Genomic DNA, 16,215 nt, shown 5'->3' with positions numbered 1-16,215 from the left:
TCTTGTCTTGTTGTAATGTCTAGTGATGTTTTTTTTTAATTATAAAATAAGCAGATGAGCCAAGGGTAAGACCCGTTTTATTCATCTTCGTGTCTCCTTCTTCTTCATATAGTTGGCACTCAGTAATTGTCGATTGAAATGAATCCCTGAGAATACTAGCAGTCAAATGGAAACCATGCTTTATATCCACGAACTGCCAAATTCTGTTTTGTCTTCCACATGTGCAGTGATACTTACACCTACCCAAGTTAATTGCTGAATCCAAACCCTGTTTAAGCAGAGTGTATTTCACCATTTAAAAGCACAGTGTAATTTCTGGGTTGTATATCTCTCATTTTTTGAGATGATTCTGCTGGCAGCCAGATCGTGTGATCCTGTGGAACCGTGGACTTTTTTCCTCCACGTTAACTCAAGAAACGAAAAGACTGATTGCCATATTGCCATGCTTTGTATATGTCTTACTACTTATTCTGTGAGTGGCCCTGTTGTTCAAAGTTTGTGATAGTGCTATAATGGTTTTTTATGCATATCTTTTGTTTTAACCATTGTGAATGGAATACTCTACAAATGTTAGATAATTCATGTCCTTCTGTGGTACACTTAGGCTCCATTAAGTAAAAAGGTACCAGTTTTCATGGTACTACTTTGTACTCAAAGAGAAATCAGGCTTTTTCTAAGGTGTATTATTTTTTTAAGTTAATAATGTGAATTTACTTTTTAAAAATAAAGCCAAATTTAGACAGTTTGTTACTTAAATATGTAGCAGATATTCTTCATGCATGAAATTAAAAAGTATGTTGTCCTAATTCCCACTCTGTGCCCCTACTTTGAGCCTCTCGTGATTCTCTAGTGCGTCCCATCATACTGTACTTTGTATTAAGGTCATATGAATGCTAATGTTAGGCTCCTCTTTTCTCCCTTCCCCGACAGAGACTGTAAAGTGGCTGAATGCATTTTGTATCCCCCATAGTGGCTAGCACCCTGGTTTGTTTGTCGGAAGTAATCATTAAATACTTGAACTGATAGTTCGAAGAAAGATTTTTATGTTACCCTTTTGAGTTAAGAGCTTCGTTTTGACACTTAAAGAGCAAGTGAGGGAATATTGCCACTAGGAATGAGTTTTATGTTAAAATTACAAGTAATGTGCTCTTTGTAAAATGGTTAAACTTTTATTACTAACTACTTATACATTAGTAAAATTACTTATAGAAAAGTCTTCTGATAGCAGTCAAGAAACAAGTTTTCCCTGTAGTCACTATCTTACTGTTTGGTCAGTGATACTGGTATGATTCCTCTGATCAAGACGGCCACCTTTATTCTAAAAGTTAGTGGAAAAAATGAGAAACAACACTGTCTAGGAAATATTGAAAGGTCAGTGATCTTTAGATCATTCAGGAATCTCTTGTCATTAGTCAATGCTTGGAAAGTTTAAGATCTCTACAAAAGTTAAGATGAATTCTCCCAACCTTGGTAGAAGTTTGCTTTGAAATACAAAATTCTGAGGTGGTTATATGTATTATGAGAGAGAGCAACATCTGTTCACCAGCCATATATTGAATACACAAATAATAGGATATTAGCTGCATTACAAGTTCCTCAACCTGTAAAATAAAAGGAAACCTTCCAGTTACAGGGAGAAATAACTGTTTTAGAAGAAAGGAAAGCAAGAATCAAGTGGGAATTGAGGCTTAGGAAATAATTGTATAAAGTATTTACACATATGTATGTATGTATGTTTTATGTTCCATGCTTTCAAAATCTCAAGCACTTGAAAATGCAGATTCTGATTCAATAGGGCTAACATAGGATCTGAGATTGTGCATTTCTCTCTCTTTTTTAATGTTTATTTATTTTGAGAGACAGAGCAGAGGAGGGGCAGAGAGAGGGGGAGAGAGAGAATCCCAGGCAGGCTCTGTGCTGTCAGTGCGGAGCCTGATGCGGGGCTTGAACTCACGAACCGTGAGATCATGACCTGAGCCGAAACCAAGAGTCGGATACTTAACCGACTGAGCCGCCCAGGCACCCCTGAGATTGTGCATTTCTAATAAGTGCCCAGGTGATGATGATGATGAATCTTGACGATGACAGTGCTCTGTGGACATTTATAGAGTAGCAAGATCAAATATCTGTGCTAATAATATGAATATGTAATACAAGTAACATTTTGATATTCGCAAATGCTTATATGGCATTTACTGTGGGCTGGGCCTTGTTATAAGCATTATTTGTATATTAACTGATTTTATCCACACAACAGCTCCTTGCAGCAGGTGCTGTTACTGTTCCTCTTTTGTAAAAACTTGATGCACAAAGAAATTAAGTTACTCACGGTCACGTATCTATTAAGTGTTGGATCTGTGATTTGCATCAGGCAGGCATACTTTCCAGCCTCTGCACTCTGGTGTTGCCACTATTCGCTCTGTGGAACTGTTGCATAAAAATAGCAAAACATAACACTATCTTTAATCTTTTAATTCAGGAATTCTCAGGAGAAAGGGAAGAGCTGTGGAGCTTTTTAAAAACTGTCCGATTAAGAGACATGTCTTCTATACTCCATGGTTTGGCTTCTCTGGAGATCACTCCTGTAGGTAGCCACTTTTATTGCAGGTTTATATCACATCACTCTGGTGTGGTTGAAAGGTTTTTGAGATCTTCAAGAATAACTCTTTAATGACATTCCTTGGAAAAATAGGGTTTCCCTAACTGGTAAAATTTGTAAAGTGACAAGCCCTCAAATCATGTGTGCGGGACTCTGAAAAAGTTCAAATGTTGTTAAGTGGGAACTTAAACGCTATTTTGTGATCGTGTAAATGTTGCACACTTATGTAAATAGTTCGGTCAGATGAGATAAGCAATATTTGTTTTAGAATTTAGAGCCAGAGAGGTACTTTTTAGCAGGTCCTGTGGCTCTCAGGTTTTTTTTTCTTTTCCAAACAGTGGGAAGCCCCACTTTTAAAATCATACAAAACCAATATAAATCCTATTTGCTCAGTGAAATGGAGCCTGCCCTGCAGTGGTACTAAGACATCTTAGTGGAGCAGGATGTGAATGCCATTGTTCTTGTCAACCCCAGTGGTATAACAGGTGAGAGGAGCTCTAGACCAGATAGGTTAAGTAACTTTTTCAAAGTCCTAGTTACTAACTTCCCTGGAAAGTTGTTTTCAAATACTAATTTGATTGTTTTAACTCTTGGGTGACTGTTAAAATCTGACAGATTTCTAGGAGGTTACAGCTTTTAAAGTTAGAGTTTCTCTGTGATATTTTTAGAATGTTCTTTGTGTAATTAGCATGTGCTCCATGACCCATTTTGTGTTTCTAATACACAATGTGTATTTCAATGCAAGATAGTGCTAAATACAATTTTCCGTACTTCAGAGATTTGTCTGTATTTGAAATTGTCCTGCATTTTGAGACTTTTAAGAAGGAAGTCATTCATTTTCAGTAGTTCATATCATCGTTAATGATATGGCTCAGTTCTAGTTTCAGCGGACTTCACAGCCAAAATCTTTATAATTAGTGTTAGCTGATGAATTTCTTTGTGTCACCTAAATATTTAATTAGGATTGGCTGGCTTGGATTTTGCCCAGACATTGAAACTTACAGAGGGCGAAAAAATCTTAATTAATGATTTAATTTGTGTGTGTGTGCGCGCGTGTGTGCGCCCCCCCCCCCCCCCCCCCCCCCCCCCCGGCCGGGTACTAGTGCTGTTAGAGGGTGGGGGGAACTGTGAGATCATTAATGTCCTTTGATTCTCCAACTAGCCAAGAGTTGCTGGCCCAGGGTTGGCCTCCTTGTCAATCCATGAAGGTATTTGGTTAAGAAGACTCAAGGCAAAGACTGGGAGTTTAGAGGTCTTGCTCATGCCTGCTGGCCTCTCCTGTCATCCTCCTTTCCATCCTTCTCTTCCTTTTGCCAGTAATTTGATTGATTTGAGAATGTGTTTCCTGCAACTTGGACATTAATTTATCAGTGAACAGATTTTATCACAATGTTGAAAAATAAACATTTTCTTTTGACTTAGTAATTCCACTTTAATCTTTGCTAAGGATATAATTAAAAGGACAGGAAAAGCTATGTTCACAGAAATGAAGAATGTAGTATGCCAACATGAATTATTCCAGAGTCATTCATAGGTTTACACTCTCAAAATAATAATTCTTTCATTGTTTGGCATTCAAGTTGGTTGTTTTTTTTTGTTTTTTTTAAGAGATGATTTTTTATTTTTATTTTAGAGAGAGCATGCTAGTGGGGGAGAGGGGCAGAGGGAGAGAGAGAATCCTAAGCAGGCCCCATGCTCAGCACAGAGCCCAACATTGGGCTCGATACCATGACCCTGGGCTGAAATCAAGAGTCGGATACTCAACTGACTGAGCCACCCAGGCATCTCTCAAGTTAGTTTGAAAAATAAGCATTGTGGCATCATAGCTTATGTTTATGATATATAATAATAAAATGGTCTAACTTGAGAATCATAATTGTTGCAAGTTCTTAAAAAGCCAATATCAGTAAAAGTAGCCTTTTATTTTTATGTACAGTTTTATGAATTTTAGCCCATGTATAGATTCATGTAAATGCTGTCATGATCAGTACAGAACATTTCTTCACCCCAAACACTCCTATTCATTTATAATCACATCGTCCTCCCACCCCAGTACCTGGCAACCACTGATCTGTTTCGTCACTATAGTTTTGTTTTCTCAAGAATATCACGTAAATGGAACAACACAGTCTATAACCTTTTGAGACCAATGTCTTTCATTCAACATAATTATTTTGAGATTGAACCAAGGTGTTGTATGTATCAGTAGTTTGTTCCTTTTCATTGCTGAATGGTATATCCTATTGTATGAATGTACCACAGTTTACATATCCATTTACGTGTTGTATGTAGTGTTTTATGATTACGAAGAGAGCTGTTGTAAACATGCACATACAGATTTTGTGTGAAGAGAAGTTTTCATTTCTCAAGAATAAATATCTAGGAGTGGGATTGCTGAGTCATATGGCAAGTGAATATTTAACTTCATAAGATACTGCCAAACTGTTTTCCTGTCAGGCTGTACCATTTTGTATTCCCGCTAGCAATGTATATAAGAAGAGTTCTAGTTGCTTGGCATCTTTGCAAATACTTGGTATTGTTAATATATTTTGCTTTAGCCATTATCGTAATGGGTGTGTAGTGGTGTCTCATGTTTAAAAGTTTCATTTCCTTAACGGCCAGTGTTGTCGGACATCTCTTTTCACGTGCAAAATTGCTTTATATAACGTCTTTGGTGAAGTGTCTATTCAGGTCTTTTGCCCATTTCTTAATTGTTTGCCTTCTTTACAGAGTTGTAAGAGTTCTTCTCTCCCTGTGTATCTCTATATAGAGAGAGATGTGAGAGATTTATTCTGGATACAAATTATTTGGTATTTTCTCCCATTCTGTAGCTTGTTTACTGTTTAAACAGTCTTCAGAACAGAAGTTTTTAATTTTGATGAAGTTCAGTTTATTATTATTTTTTTAAATCAGTTTTAGGTTCATAGCAGAATTAAGGAGAAGGTGCAGACATTTTGTATATTTCCCACTGTCTCCCCCACTATCAGCATCCCATACCAGAGTGGTACATTTGTTATAATGATTAACCCACAGTGACTTACCATTATCACCCAGGTTCCATATTTTATATTAGAGGTCACTCTTGGTGTTGTACATTCTGTGGATTTTAGTGAATGTATAATGAAATGTATCCACTATTGTAGTGCCATACGGAATAGTTTCACTCTCCTAAAAATCCTCTGTGCTCTGCCTGTTCATCTCTCCCTCCACCCTAATGCCCACTGATCTTTCTATTGTCTCCTTAGTTTTGCCTTTTCCAGAATGTCATGTAGTTGGAATGATATCGTTAGATAGCCTTTTCAGATTGTGTCCTTGCACTTGATAATACGCATTTAAGGTGCCTCCATCTCTTTTCATGGCTTTAACACCTCATTTCTTTTTAGTACTGAAGAATATTCTATTGTTTGGATGCACCACAGTTTATTGTTTCACCTACTGAAGGGCATTTTGATGGCTTCCAAGTTTTGGACTTTATGAATAAAGCTACTGTAAACATCTGAACGTGGGATTTTGTGTGGACATAAATTGTTAACTCCTTTGGTACTTCTACCAAGGAGCATCATGGCTGGATCGTATGGTTGGAGTACATGTAATTTTGTAAGAAATTGCCAGACTGTGTATCATTTTGCATTCCCACCAGTAATGAGTAGAAGAGCTTGTTCACTACATCCACCTCAGCATTTAGTGTAGTCAGTGTTTTGGATTTTGGCCATTCTAATAGATGCGTAAAGGATGTCCCATTGTTGTTTTAATTTGCAATTTCTTTCTTTTTTTTTTTAAGATTTTATTTTTAAGTAATCTCTGGGGCTTGAACACACAACCCCAAGATCAAGAGTCTCACTGTCCACCAACTGAGCCAGCCAGATGGCCCCTCAACTTGCAATTTCTTAATCAGAGATTGAGTATCTCTCAGTATGCCATCTGGTTATCTTTTTGGTGAGGTGGCCAGGTCTTTTGCCAGTATTTTAGATTGGGTTCTCTTGTTGAGTCTTATGAATTCTTTGTATATTTTGTATAATAGTCCTTTGCCAGATAGGCCTTTTGCAGATATTTTCTGCCAGTATGTGTCTTGTCATCTCGTTCTCTTCCGCAAAATCTGTTGCTCTTCAAGTGATTCTAATTCTCTGTCAGGTTTGTGATCTGCTGCTCTCGACTGCTGTCTGTATCTTGCTTTTTTGCAAGGCCAAGGGCCATGAATAGCCATCAGGTTTCAACTGCTCATTTTAGCCTTGTCAGCTGGTCCCATCCTACTCTCTGTTTTCATGACTTTGTTACTTGTTTTTCCTCGTCTCACACTTCAAATTCCAGGTCTTCATCTGGACAACCTTCATGTAGCTTTTCTTACGTAACAATGTTGCACATACCTGAGCTGCAGGTCCACTTTGACTGGACCATCTCGACCGCAGGCTTCCTTCCTGCTTGCCTTCGCTGGTGCAAAAACCAGTGCAGGGGTGTGTTAGGGAGCGAGACGAACAGTGTTAATTCACACACAAACTGACCCCACTTTTTATTTCAAATTTTCTGTATTCTGTTAATGATTTGTAAATAAGGGTTAAGTCTTTTTTTTCCCCACTTAATGTGTTTTTTGACTTATGTACAAACATACCTTCTTTTAAGAACCCCATTTTAATCTTCATAAAGGTTGAATTTTCATCTCCTTCCTCCTTTTTATGGTACGTATTTGAACAAATACTTGCTCACTCTTCATGTCTCAGAGTAGAAAAACATTTTTCTGAGGCAGCATTAGAAGAAGAATTTTTTTGCTCACAGAGTGATCTGAATAAGAGGAGAATGCAGCAAGCGCATCTAAGGCATTTATTTTATGTCTTCCAGTCACATATCTGTATTTGTGTGTGCATAGTCATTCAAAAATAAATGTAAGAGTATGTCTGAAAAACAGATCTTCTGGGACACCTCTTAGAACTCCCATGTCCTGTTATAAAAGCTAATTGTGAATGTATTTAATACCGCCGAACTTTACACTTAAAAATTAAGCTGGTAAAGTTTACATCATGTGGAAGTGATGGATCATTTCTGCTTATGTCATTGGCCAAAGCAGATCCATGGCCACATCTCACTTCAACAGTAGACAGACAAATGAAATACAGCAAAATTAACTTAATAGCAGATATTTTCTGCTAAGTAAAATTCATTGTTACTGATATGTCAGGATAAGTTTTTGAAGTATGCAAATAAAGCAGTTTTATAATTTATGACACATTGTGCTCATTGATCACATTTTTCATTTTGTTGAAAGGCAGCAAGAAATACGAATATTACTTAAGTACTTGGTATGTTTTATTTTAAAGTGTATATAAGTTAGTGATTTTAGGAAACATCTTTTTTTAAATAACCTTAAAATTTTTAATTGGCAAGTTTTTCTTTCATCTAACAGATATACCAAGCACATTTTTGCATTCCAAAACTAGGGTGACGTTAATACAGTTTAAGTGTAACTTGATTTTATAACAAAGGGTCATACCAAAGTTCATTTAAGTCCTTAAGAATAATTAATTGCTAGATATTCTGATGTTTGGAATACAGACATTTTATTTTTGTCATATAGTACGATTTCTCTGGCATTGTCATGATTTTAATTTAATTGCTACTCAAAATTTAGTGTTTCAGTGAACGAATATGAAGCTTGGTGAAAAATTTTATAAATAGGTGTATTTTCATTTTGTAGTTTTTCTACCGTTAGCTACCTTGGGAATTTGCATCTGACAAGTGGTAGGCTTAATGAGTTGAAATAAATTATACATTACCCACTTTACAAAAATGTATTTATTTAACACAGTACTGTCTACGAACCTACATGAGTGTTTATCACTTTTGGTATAGTCCAAATATTGATGGGTGATACGTGTTGAAGTCAAGGAACTTAGTCTTATGAAGAAAAGATTATATATAAAATAAAATTCTAAATTAACGTCGTATAGGCTAGTGGTTTTCATAAGACACGTAGAGTAGAACAGACATACTGTCTCCTCACTAAAACCTCTTAATGACCATTTTTCCTCTAACATAGAAGAAAAGATAGATGCATTTTTCTCAGTTTGAACTTATTTTCTCGTCTGTTGGGAATAGTGTGTTTCGTGTATTTTTTTTCAGTCTTTGGTACTTCCAACCACTTGCTTATACTTGTTTATACTAGTGCTAACACACAATGGCATTTTATTTACTGTTTATAATTCAAGTTGATAGATCTCTGTATATGTCAACACACATATGAAATCATTTCTCACAGACCACCATGACTTCAGATTCTCCCCAACCTAAAAATGTTTAACCACTACTGCAGATGTTTGGGGACAGAACATGTCTGCTGACACTGGAGTTGGGAGTTGAGCTAGACCACAGAGGACTGGTTGGGTGTGAATGATTGAGAGGTTGGCAGTGTGGTCCCAAAGTGTTGTAGGAACTTAGAGAACAGGCACACTGGTTCTTCGTGATAAAGCTAGAACCAGAGTCTGCATTCCGTTTTCTAGTCCGCAGTCTTCCCATTGGACTGATCACACGGCAGGAAATAGTGGTCCGGAACCTCTTACTAGAGAAGGTGGCAGTATGCTTGTAGACGGTGGGAAGGAATTCTTGACGGCTGAGTTGTCTTAGCAGGATTGCATTAGGACGGCATTTCAGACTCCGGGCAACTTGATGTGCAAAGGCTGATATCCTGAAAAAGCTTACGGTGTTGGAGGTGGATCATGGTGTTCAAGGGCAGGGTGAATGAAGTAAAGGGTCTTACAGATGCCAGGCACCGTGAGGTGTGGGAGGCACACAGAGAAGTCAGAATCCGTGCTGCCGTCGTTCTTACGTTTTAGCGAGAGCGACGGTAAACGGATAAATATGTGACAGAGTAGGTAGTGACAAGTACTGTGAGGAAAAATTTAGGGTTAAGAGTGGAGATAGAGGCTGTTGTTTGAAATAGGGCGGTCGGGGAAGACCTCTGTGTGGAGGTTAAACTTGAGCAGAAAGAAGTGAGGGCGTGAGCTCTGTGAAGCCTGCAGAAGAAAGGGCAGAGCACGGTTGCTGTGTGCGGCTCCGTTGTAGCTGGAGCACACCGCGTTAACAGTTGATGCTCATTCAGTGTTCAGAGTGCCAAGCACTGTTCTAAGTGTGTTGCTACTATTTCACATATAAGGAAACTGAAGCACAGAGTTGAAATAACTTAACACAAGGTGACACAGCTAGTCAGGGAGCTGGGATTTGAGCCCGGGTAGTTTGACTCCAAAGTCAGCATTCTCAACCATTCTATAAAGATGGGGAAAGGGAGGCGTCGTAGGAAATTTAGTTGGAGCAGTAGCCTGGGGACAGTTATGTGGGGCCCTGTAGTTCCTTACCAGTATTTAGCATTTTATTCTTACTGTGATGTTAAGTTGTTGGAGGGTTGAGAAATGCCCAGGAGGTGGCTTTCTGATTCTGGAGGTCAGGAGATGGGTCTGGACTACACGACACATTTGTTAATTGTCTGTATAGAGGTAATATTAGAGCTTAAAATAATTCCGCTGGTCTAATATGTGTTTCTTTGATTGAAAATTGGAGATTTCCACTTTGTTTTATTGAACAGATATGTACATGTATACGTACAAGAGCGTGTAGGCGTGTCAACAAACTGTAATGAACTCTTCTGTCAATAGGTGCGAGAAGATGTACTAAATTCATTGAATAACAACTTTCTTCAAACGCTAAATCAAGCTTGGAATGATCATCAAACAGCTATGGTGATGATTAGAGACATACTAATGTATATGGTAAGTAGAGCTTTTTTGTTTTTCCTTTAGAAGTTAGCCATTTCAAAACACGGTGTCTTTCACATTTAGTTGGATGCTACAGGTCAGTGTGGAATGTGTTGTTGTTTTAAATAAACCATATTTCCTTTGCAAGGACCTACCTTAGCTTGTGTGAACTAAAATCTTACTTGTTTGTATTTAATGATTAGAATGGAAAACTGAAAGAGAAAGATTTAATTTTGTTTTCTCAGTATCTAGCACTTTGTGTTTCAAAATGGAAAATACTGAAAACCTTACTGACATCTCTTTTTGAGTAACTGGTTGAATGCGAGCAGACAGATGAAAGCTGAGTATTCTCTTACAAGTTTTTAAAACTTAATGTCCTTACATCTTCAGTGATGAGGATGTCGTTTTATACAAATATTTTTGTAATAAGTGCACTCTAATAGCTGCTGACTTCATAGTAAATCTTTGCTGTATATATGTTATTCAGATATATATTCCATTTTTTATCTGTTGCGACTGTTTTATGTTTTTATGAGTCAAGAAAAATATCTTGTTCAGCAAGACAATTTGGAAAACATCGACTTGAGCTGTTTAATAACTTTCAAAGAGATTAAACAACCAAGTTTTTTTCTTACCTTGGTGTGTTCATGGTAGGGAGCTGCATTCATCAAGCTTAATTATTGTCACCGCAGAATGATCAAGTCTGATGACTTTTCTTGTTGCTTTAGTGTTTATATTTGGGAATTGGACATAAGATTTTCTTCTCAGGTTTTACTCTGCTTTTCACATTTTTATTTTCAGCTTCTTTAGTTTGATTTTAGCTATAGTGGTGAGAGCATGGCCTAGTTTCTTTCACTTGATAGAGTAAAGCGATGGTTGGAAAGAAGTTCCCACGAGAGCAAACAGCCGTGAAGTGTTTCGTTCTGCGCAGAGTCCAGTCAGGCCTGTGAGCCCTGGTTTCCTGGGGCTCAGTGGCAAGACGGGCAGGGAAAGGCCACTTCACTTTTCAGGGCTTTGCTAAAAGGTATAACGTATCGTTTAGCCTTTCTGAGCCTCATTTTCCTCTTCAGGATATAGATTCATCTTGTGCTGACAGTTTGAGGTAAATGACATCACCTGTGAAAACATCCATCCTACTGCCTGGGATATAAATGTGAAACAAGTTAGCTTGTACTGCACAGTCTCATTAAGTTCTGGATTTGAGGAGTCTTTAAATTTTAACACAAACACTAAGCTAGAAAACCACTTGTAATTTCATGGTCCATTACTCTATTGATAGAAGAATATTTTAATATTATACACACCTTCCACTCTGACATAATATTATTTTGAAAACTTCTGTTTTCTTTCAGTTCCCTTTTGGGGTAGGGGGGAGCGGGGAGAGGGTTCCCAAGTGAAATCTCAAGCCTGAATCCTGTTATGTGACCATAGTCCAGAAACTAATTAGTTTATTCCTCAGCTTCCTCATTTATGAAACGAGCATACTGTTGTACTCACCGGGTAGGGTAGCCACGAGGCTAGAAGGTGCCATTCATGCATAGCACTTACAGCACCTGGACCGTAGCGTCATGCGCTCCGTCACAACTTACTAGGATTAGTATATCTTGTCCCTTCTTCTTTCATCAGACCCGTCTGATAGTGCCTCAACCCTGGTTAAACCCAGCAAGCTCCCTTTCCTGGGCCTCTGCTGGAGGAAACCCCACACGGGGTGGATCAGTGCCACTGTCTGTCCTTTGTCACGGACCTCCAGTTGACCCTTCACACTGTCCAGCGGTCGTCTTTTCCTTCCACTTCTCCTCAGACGTTCAGCTCTCCTGCTGGCCTCCTCACTCTTGATAAATAAATAATCTTGCCTTCCACTTCCCAGGGGAAAGAGCAAGAAGCATCGGGTAGAACCCGTGTTCGGTTCTTACCGTTCTACTTACAATTTTGTCTGTATTTTCTCCCCTTTTGTGTTTTTTTCTTTCCCTCCCATTTTAATGGAGGGCAGTGTCTCCTCTCCTGTTAAAGGCCAGTGTTCCTCCTGTGCTAAGGATCACATTCCTTTCTACCTTGTCAAAAACCTAAAGCATTTTCAGGGCTCTGCCTTTTTACTGAGTCTTACTCATCAGCATGAGACATGTTCAGGCCACTCACATCCTCAAAATAAAATTCTACTAAATTTTCTGTTGGACTCCTGCACTGCCTCTCAGGGTCTCCATTGCCATCCACAGCCAAGTGTCTCGTAAGAAATGTCGCCACTTGCTGTCTCCCTTCTCTCATCTTTCATCACTTTGGGTATGTTCCAGTTCCACCTGCTTCCTCAACTGTGCTGTTCCGTCTTGCTCTTACTAGAATCACCAGGTCTGCACATCTCTGAAGGCAGAGATCACTGTGAATACTACTCTTGCTCTTTGACTGTTTGCAGCGGCCTTTGGCACAGATGGCTCCTCTTTTCTTCCTCTCGTGTGCTGGGTCCTTAATTCCGGTGACCTAGCACTCCTTTGGTGTGCCTCCTACCTTTCTGTTTCTTTTCAAGCACTTACTCTTCTTTCTCCTCAGCCCTTTAAATGGAGGCCTTCTTGGGGCGTAGTAACCCAGACTTTTCCTCCTCCTGGCATGCCTCGTTTGCTACCATAGCTTCAGTTAGTGCCTCTGTGCAGATGATTCCCACATTTTATCTCTAGCCTCGTTCTGTGAGATTGAGATTTGGTACATTCGTTTGTCAAGTTGATGGCTACCTTTGTATTTGTTGTCTGAGAGCTACTTCAAAATAGCCATTTTCAAATGAACCTGTTGATCATTCCATTTTCTATGCCAGAAACCTGGGAATTATTCTTGTCAGTATCTTCCCCGTTCTCTCTACTTCACGGATGTCTACAATCTGCATTTTTCCACTTTCCTCACTACCCAGGATGAAAGCACCTTCGTTTCTCTCTCGGAGTATTCAGTAACTAGTCTTAGAACATTCACTGTGTCCTTTGCTATTTTCTTTTCCGTATTGCTCTTGGAGTTATTATCTGAAAGCCACATGATCAAGTTACTGCCCTGCTGAAATTTGTGTGGCTCATCTTGAAATTTTCACATATGTCTTCTGTCTGGAAATGTTTCCAGAATGTTTCCTCTCTTTACGTGATTTGCTCCTACTTATCCTTTTAAGTCTTAGCTTCAATTTCTGGGCAGCTTTCCCTGAGCTGTGCTGTGTACTGCCCACCGACTGCAGTTGTCTCACCGTACCCGGTGCTGTTCCTTTGCGGCATTTGCCATAATCATCATTAACTGTTTAGGGCCTCATTTCTCTGCCAGACCAAACTTTTTTTTTTTTTTTTTTTTAATGTTTATTTACTTTTGAGAGAGAGCACGGGCAAGCAGGGGGAGGGGCAGAACATAGTGGGGAGAGAGAATCCCATGCTGTCAGCTCGGAGCCCGACTTGGGGCTTGATCCCATGAACCGTGAGATCATAACCTGAGCCCAAATCAAGAGTCGGATGCTCAGCCGACTGAGCCATCCAGGTGCCCATGCCAGACTGAATTTTAGGAGGAGGGGCCAGTGTCCCCGATACGCAGCACATCTCTTGGAACAAACCAGGCATTCACATGTAGTTTAAATAAATTCACACAGATTGGTTTTTAACAGATTATAGATACACTTTTGCAAAATGCTTTTTAAAAATATGCTGCTGTCGATTTGGAAAGAAAGTAAAGTATTGATAAGATATCTCCACATCCTACAAAATAGAATTCTTTCCTTTTCATAGACTTCATTTTCTTTGTTTTGTCTTTTTATGTTTAGTGTCTGAGCTTATTAAATAAGTGATTTTTAAGATTAAGGTAATGTTTATACATTGAAATGTGCAGAACTGGCGTGTATAAATTATTTTTGACAAACGTGCATTTATGTAACCCAATACTTTGGTTAAGAAGTAGAAATGCTTTTAATTTTCCAAAAATACAAAGATTTTTTTTTTTTCTGTTGATGTTTACATTATTTTCTTTGAAGATTTTTACCCTCATTCCAGACTTCTCGGGCGACTACCTGCTAGATAGTGCATATACCTGAAGTATACTGACTGTACCGTCATGGATCTTAGACACATATTTTCTTCCTATGAATACTGGCTCTAACTGGTGGAATTTGAGATCTCAGGCTCAGAGAGGGAGGAGAGAAGATGCTTCACTGTCTACCCACCCTACCACCTACTTACAGCTGGCTGACTTTTACTCTTAACAAGGAGGTGTCTGGATATCAAATGTCATGCTGCAGACTGGATGTGTAGATACTATGGGACACACTGACTCTGGAAAATGGAATCACTGGTTACATGGAGGCAGCCACTGGTCACAGTTTGTTTCACGTAACTTTGCTGTTTGGCAGGTGCAGTGTTTCAAAAAGAAAAATGTACATGTCTCTAAATGTACATGACTTCTGGTTTCTGCCACTCCACCCCTTCCTAGTGTCTGAAACTTGACATGTTGAACTTGTAAGATTGGTTTGAGGCTGCTTAGTAAAAGTTTCATTGTCAGTTTTCATTGTTTAAAAGATTAGTGATGGGGGAAAGAATTGAGCATGTTATGGAGAAAATCTGTCCTAGTTCTGTAATCACTTTGTGAATATAAACCGTAAGTATATATTACTACTCAGTTGATTTTTCTTTTTAAACTATAAAAATGAATGTCATAAGAAGGGAAAGTAAATACATGGATGGTATTCTGTAGGCTACTTTTGAGCAGTTAGAGTTAATGCCAAAGGAAATAGAAAAGCATTTCCTATTGTGATACATAGGGTTACTGGAAGGTTAATAGAGAAATTTTCTGCATAAAACTCTATGGTGAAATTATTTGCATATTTTTACTTGAATTTGTCCCTATTTCCAGTCATTTTCACAAATAGAGCTATGGTAGTCGTGCAGGTTTTCCTGAAAGGTTAGATCGAGGCTGTAAATTCATAGGCATAGGGAGAGAGTTCACCCTGGAAAGGAGGGTCTCACTGCTTCTTTAAGCTGTTTATTTGGAAAGTCGCTAAGGATGAGTAAAGAGATCAAGCAAAATGTAGCCGCAAGTTTGTGAAGAGAGAAGCTGAGGAACTTCTGATGCTCTTAGTCTCCTTAGTAAAGTAGAAGGTGGGACCATTGGCTTAGGGTAACTGAAGTATGTGAGGTGTTAAAGGTCAAGTGGTAGGCCGAGTAACCTGCCCTCCCCCCCCCCCCGCCCCCTGCCCCGATATGCCCATGACTGGTATCTGGAACTTAGGGATTGTTACGTTATAGGGCAGAAGGAACTTTGTAAATGTGACTAGATTAAGGATCTTGAGGTGAGGAGATTGTCCTAAGTTACCCCAGTGGGCCCAGTGGAATCACAGGGTCATTACAAAAGGAGGGTCAGTAGGTGACAGAGGTGATGTGATGACTGAGGCAGGGATTAGAGCGATGTGCTCTGAAGATGGAGGAGGGGCTACAGCTAAGGAATACAGGTAACCACTAGAAGCTGAAAAAGGCAAGGAACTGGGCTCCCCCTCAGATCCTCTCAAAGGAACCAGCCCTGCTGACATCTTGACTTTAGTCCAGGGAAACTAATTTTAGTCTTCTGAACTCTGGAACCATGAGAAAGTAAGCAAGCTACTAAATTTATGGTCATTTATTCAGCAGTAATAGGAATCTCACACGAGGACAAAGTTTGGAATATCCCCTGTGCTGGGGTCTGCCATCTGTAAATAAATGGGTCATCTGTAGTTGTGAGGGGATAATTTAGTTGAGTTGGCACAACGTTTGCATAGTGGAGGCGGTCAGCAGAGTTTGTACTTTTTCCAGGTATACTTGGCAGTTTCAGACAAGAATGTTCAAAATCAGGAATACCTACTGATGGAATTAGCCTTATTGGGTATGGGGGAGAATTCTAAGGGTA

At 39.0% G+C, this 16,215-nt stretch overlaps 1 protein-coding gene across 2 annotated transcripts in view; it reads left to right on the top strand.

Annotated features, from left to right (window-relative positions):
* Positions 1–16,215, top strand: part of CUL3 (cullin 3) — a 95,607-nt gene that overhangs the window by 30,867 nt on the left and 48,525 nt on the right. For both annotated transcript variants that reach the window (XM_030328200.1, XM_030328201.1), the window contains one exon: positions 10,237–10,350. In XM_030328200.1, the coding sequence (XP_030184060.1) occupies positions 10,237–10,350 (114 nt within the window). The remainder of the gene's footprint in view (positions 1–10,236; positions 10,351–16,215) is intronic.

The sequence above is a fragment of the Lynx canadensis genome, chromosome C1, assembly GCF_007474595.2.
Source record: "Lynx canadensis isolate LIC74 chromosome C1, mLynCan4.pri.v2, whole genome shotgun sequence".
Taxonomy (NCBI): domain Eukaryota; kingdom Metazoa; phylum Chordata; class Mammalia; order Carnivora; family Felidae; genus Lynx; species Lynx canadensis.
The sequence above is the reverse complement of the archived record's forward strand: the minus strand, read 5'-3'. Positions and strand labels throughout refer to the sequence as shown.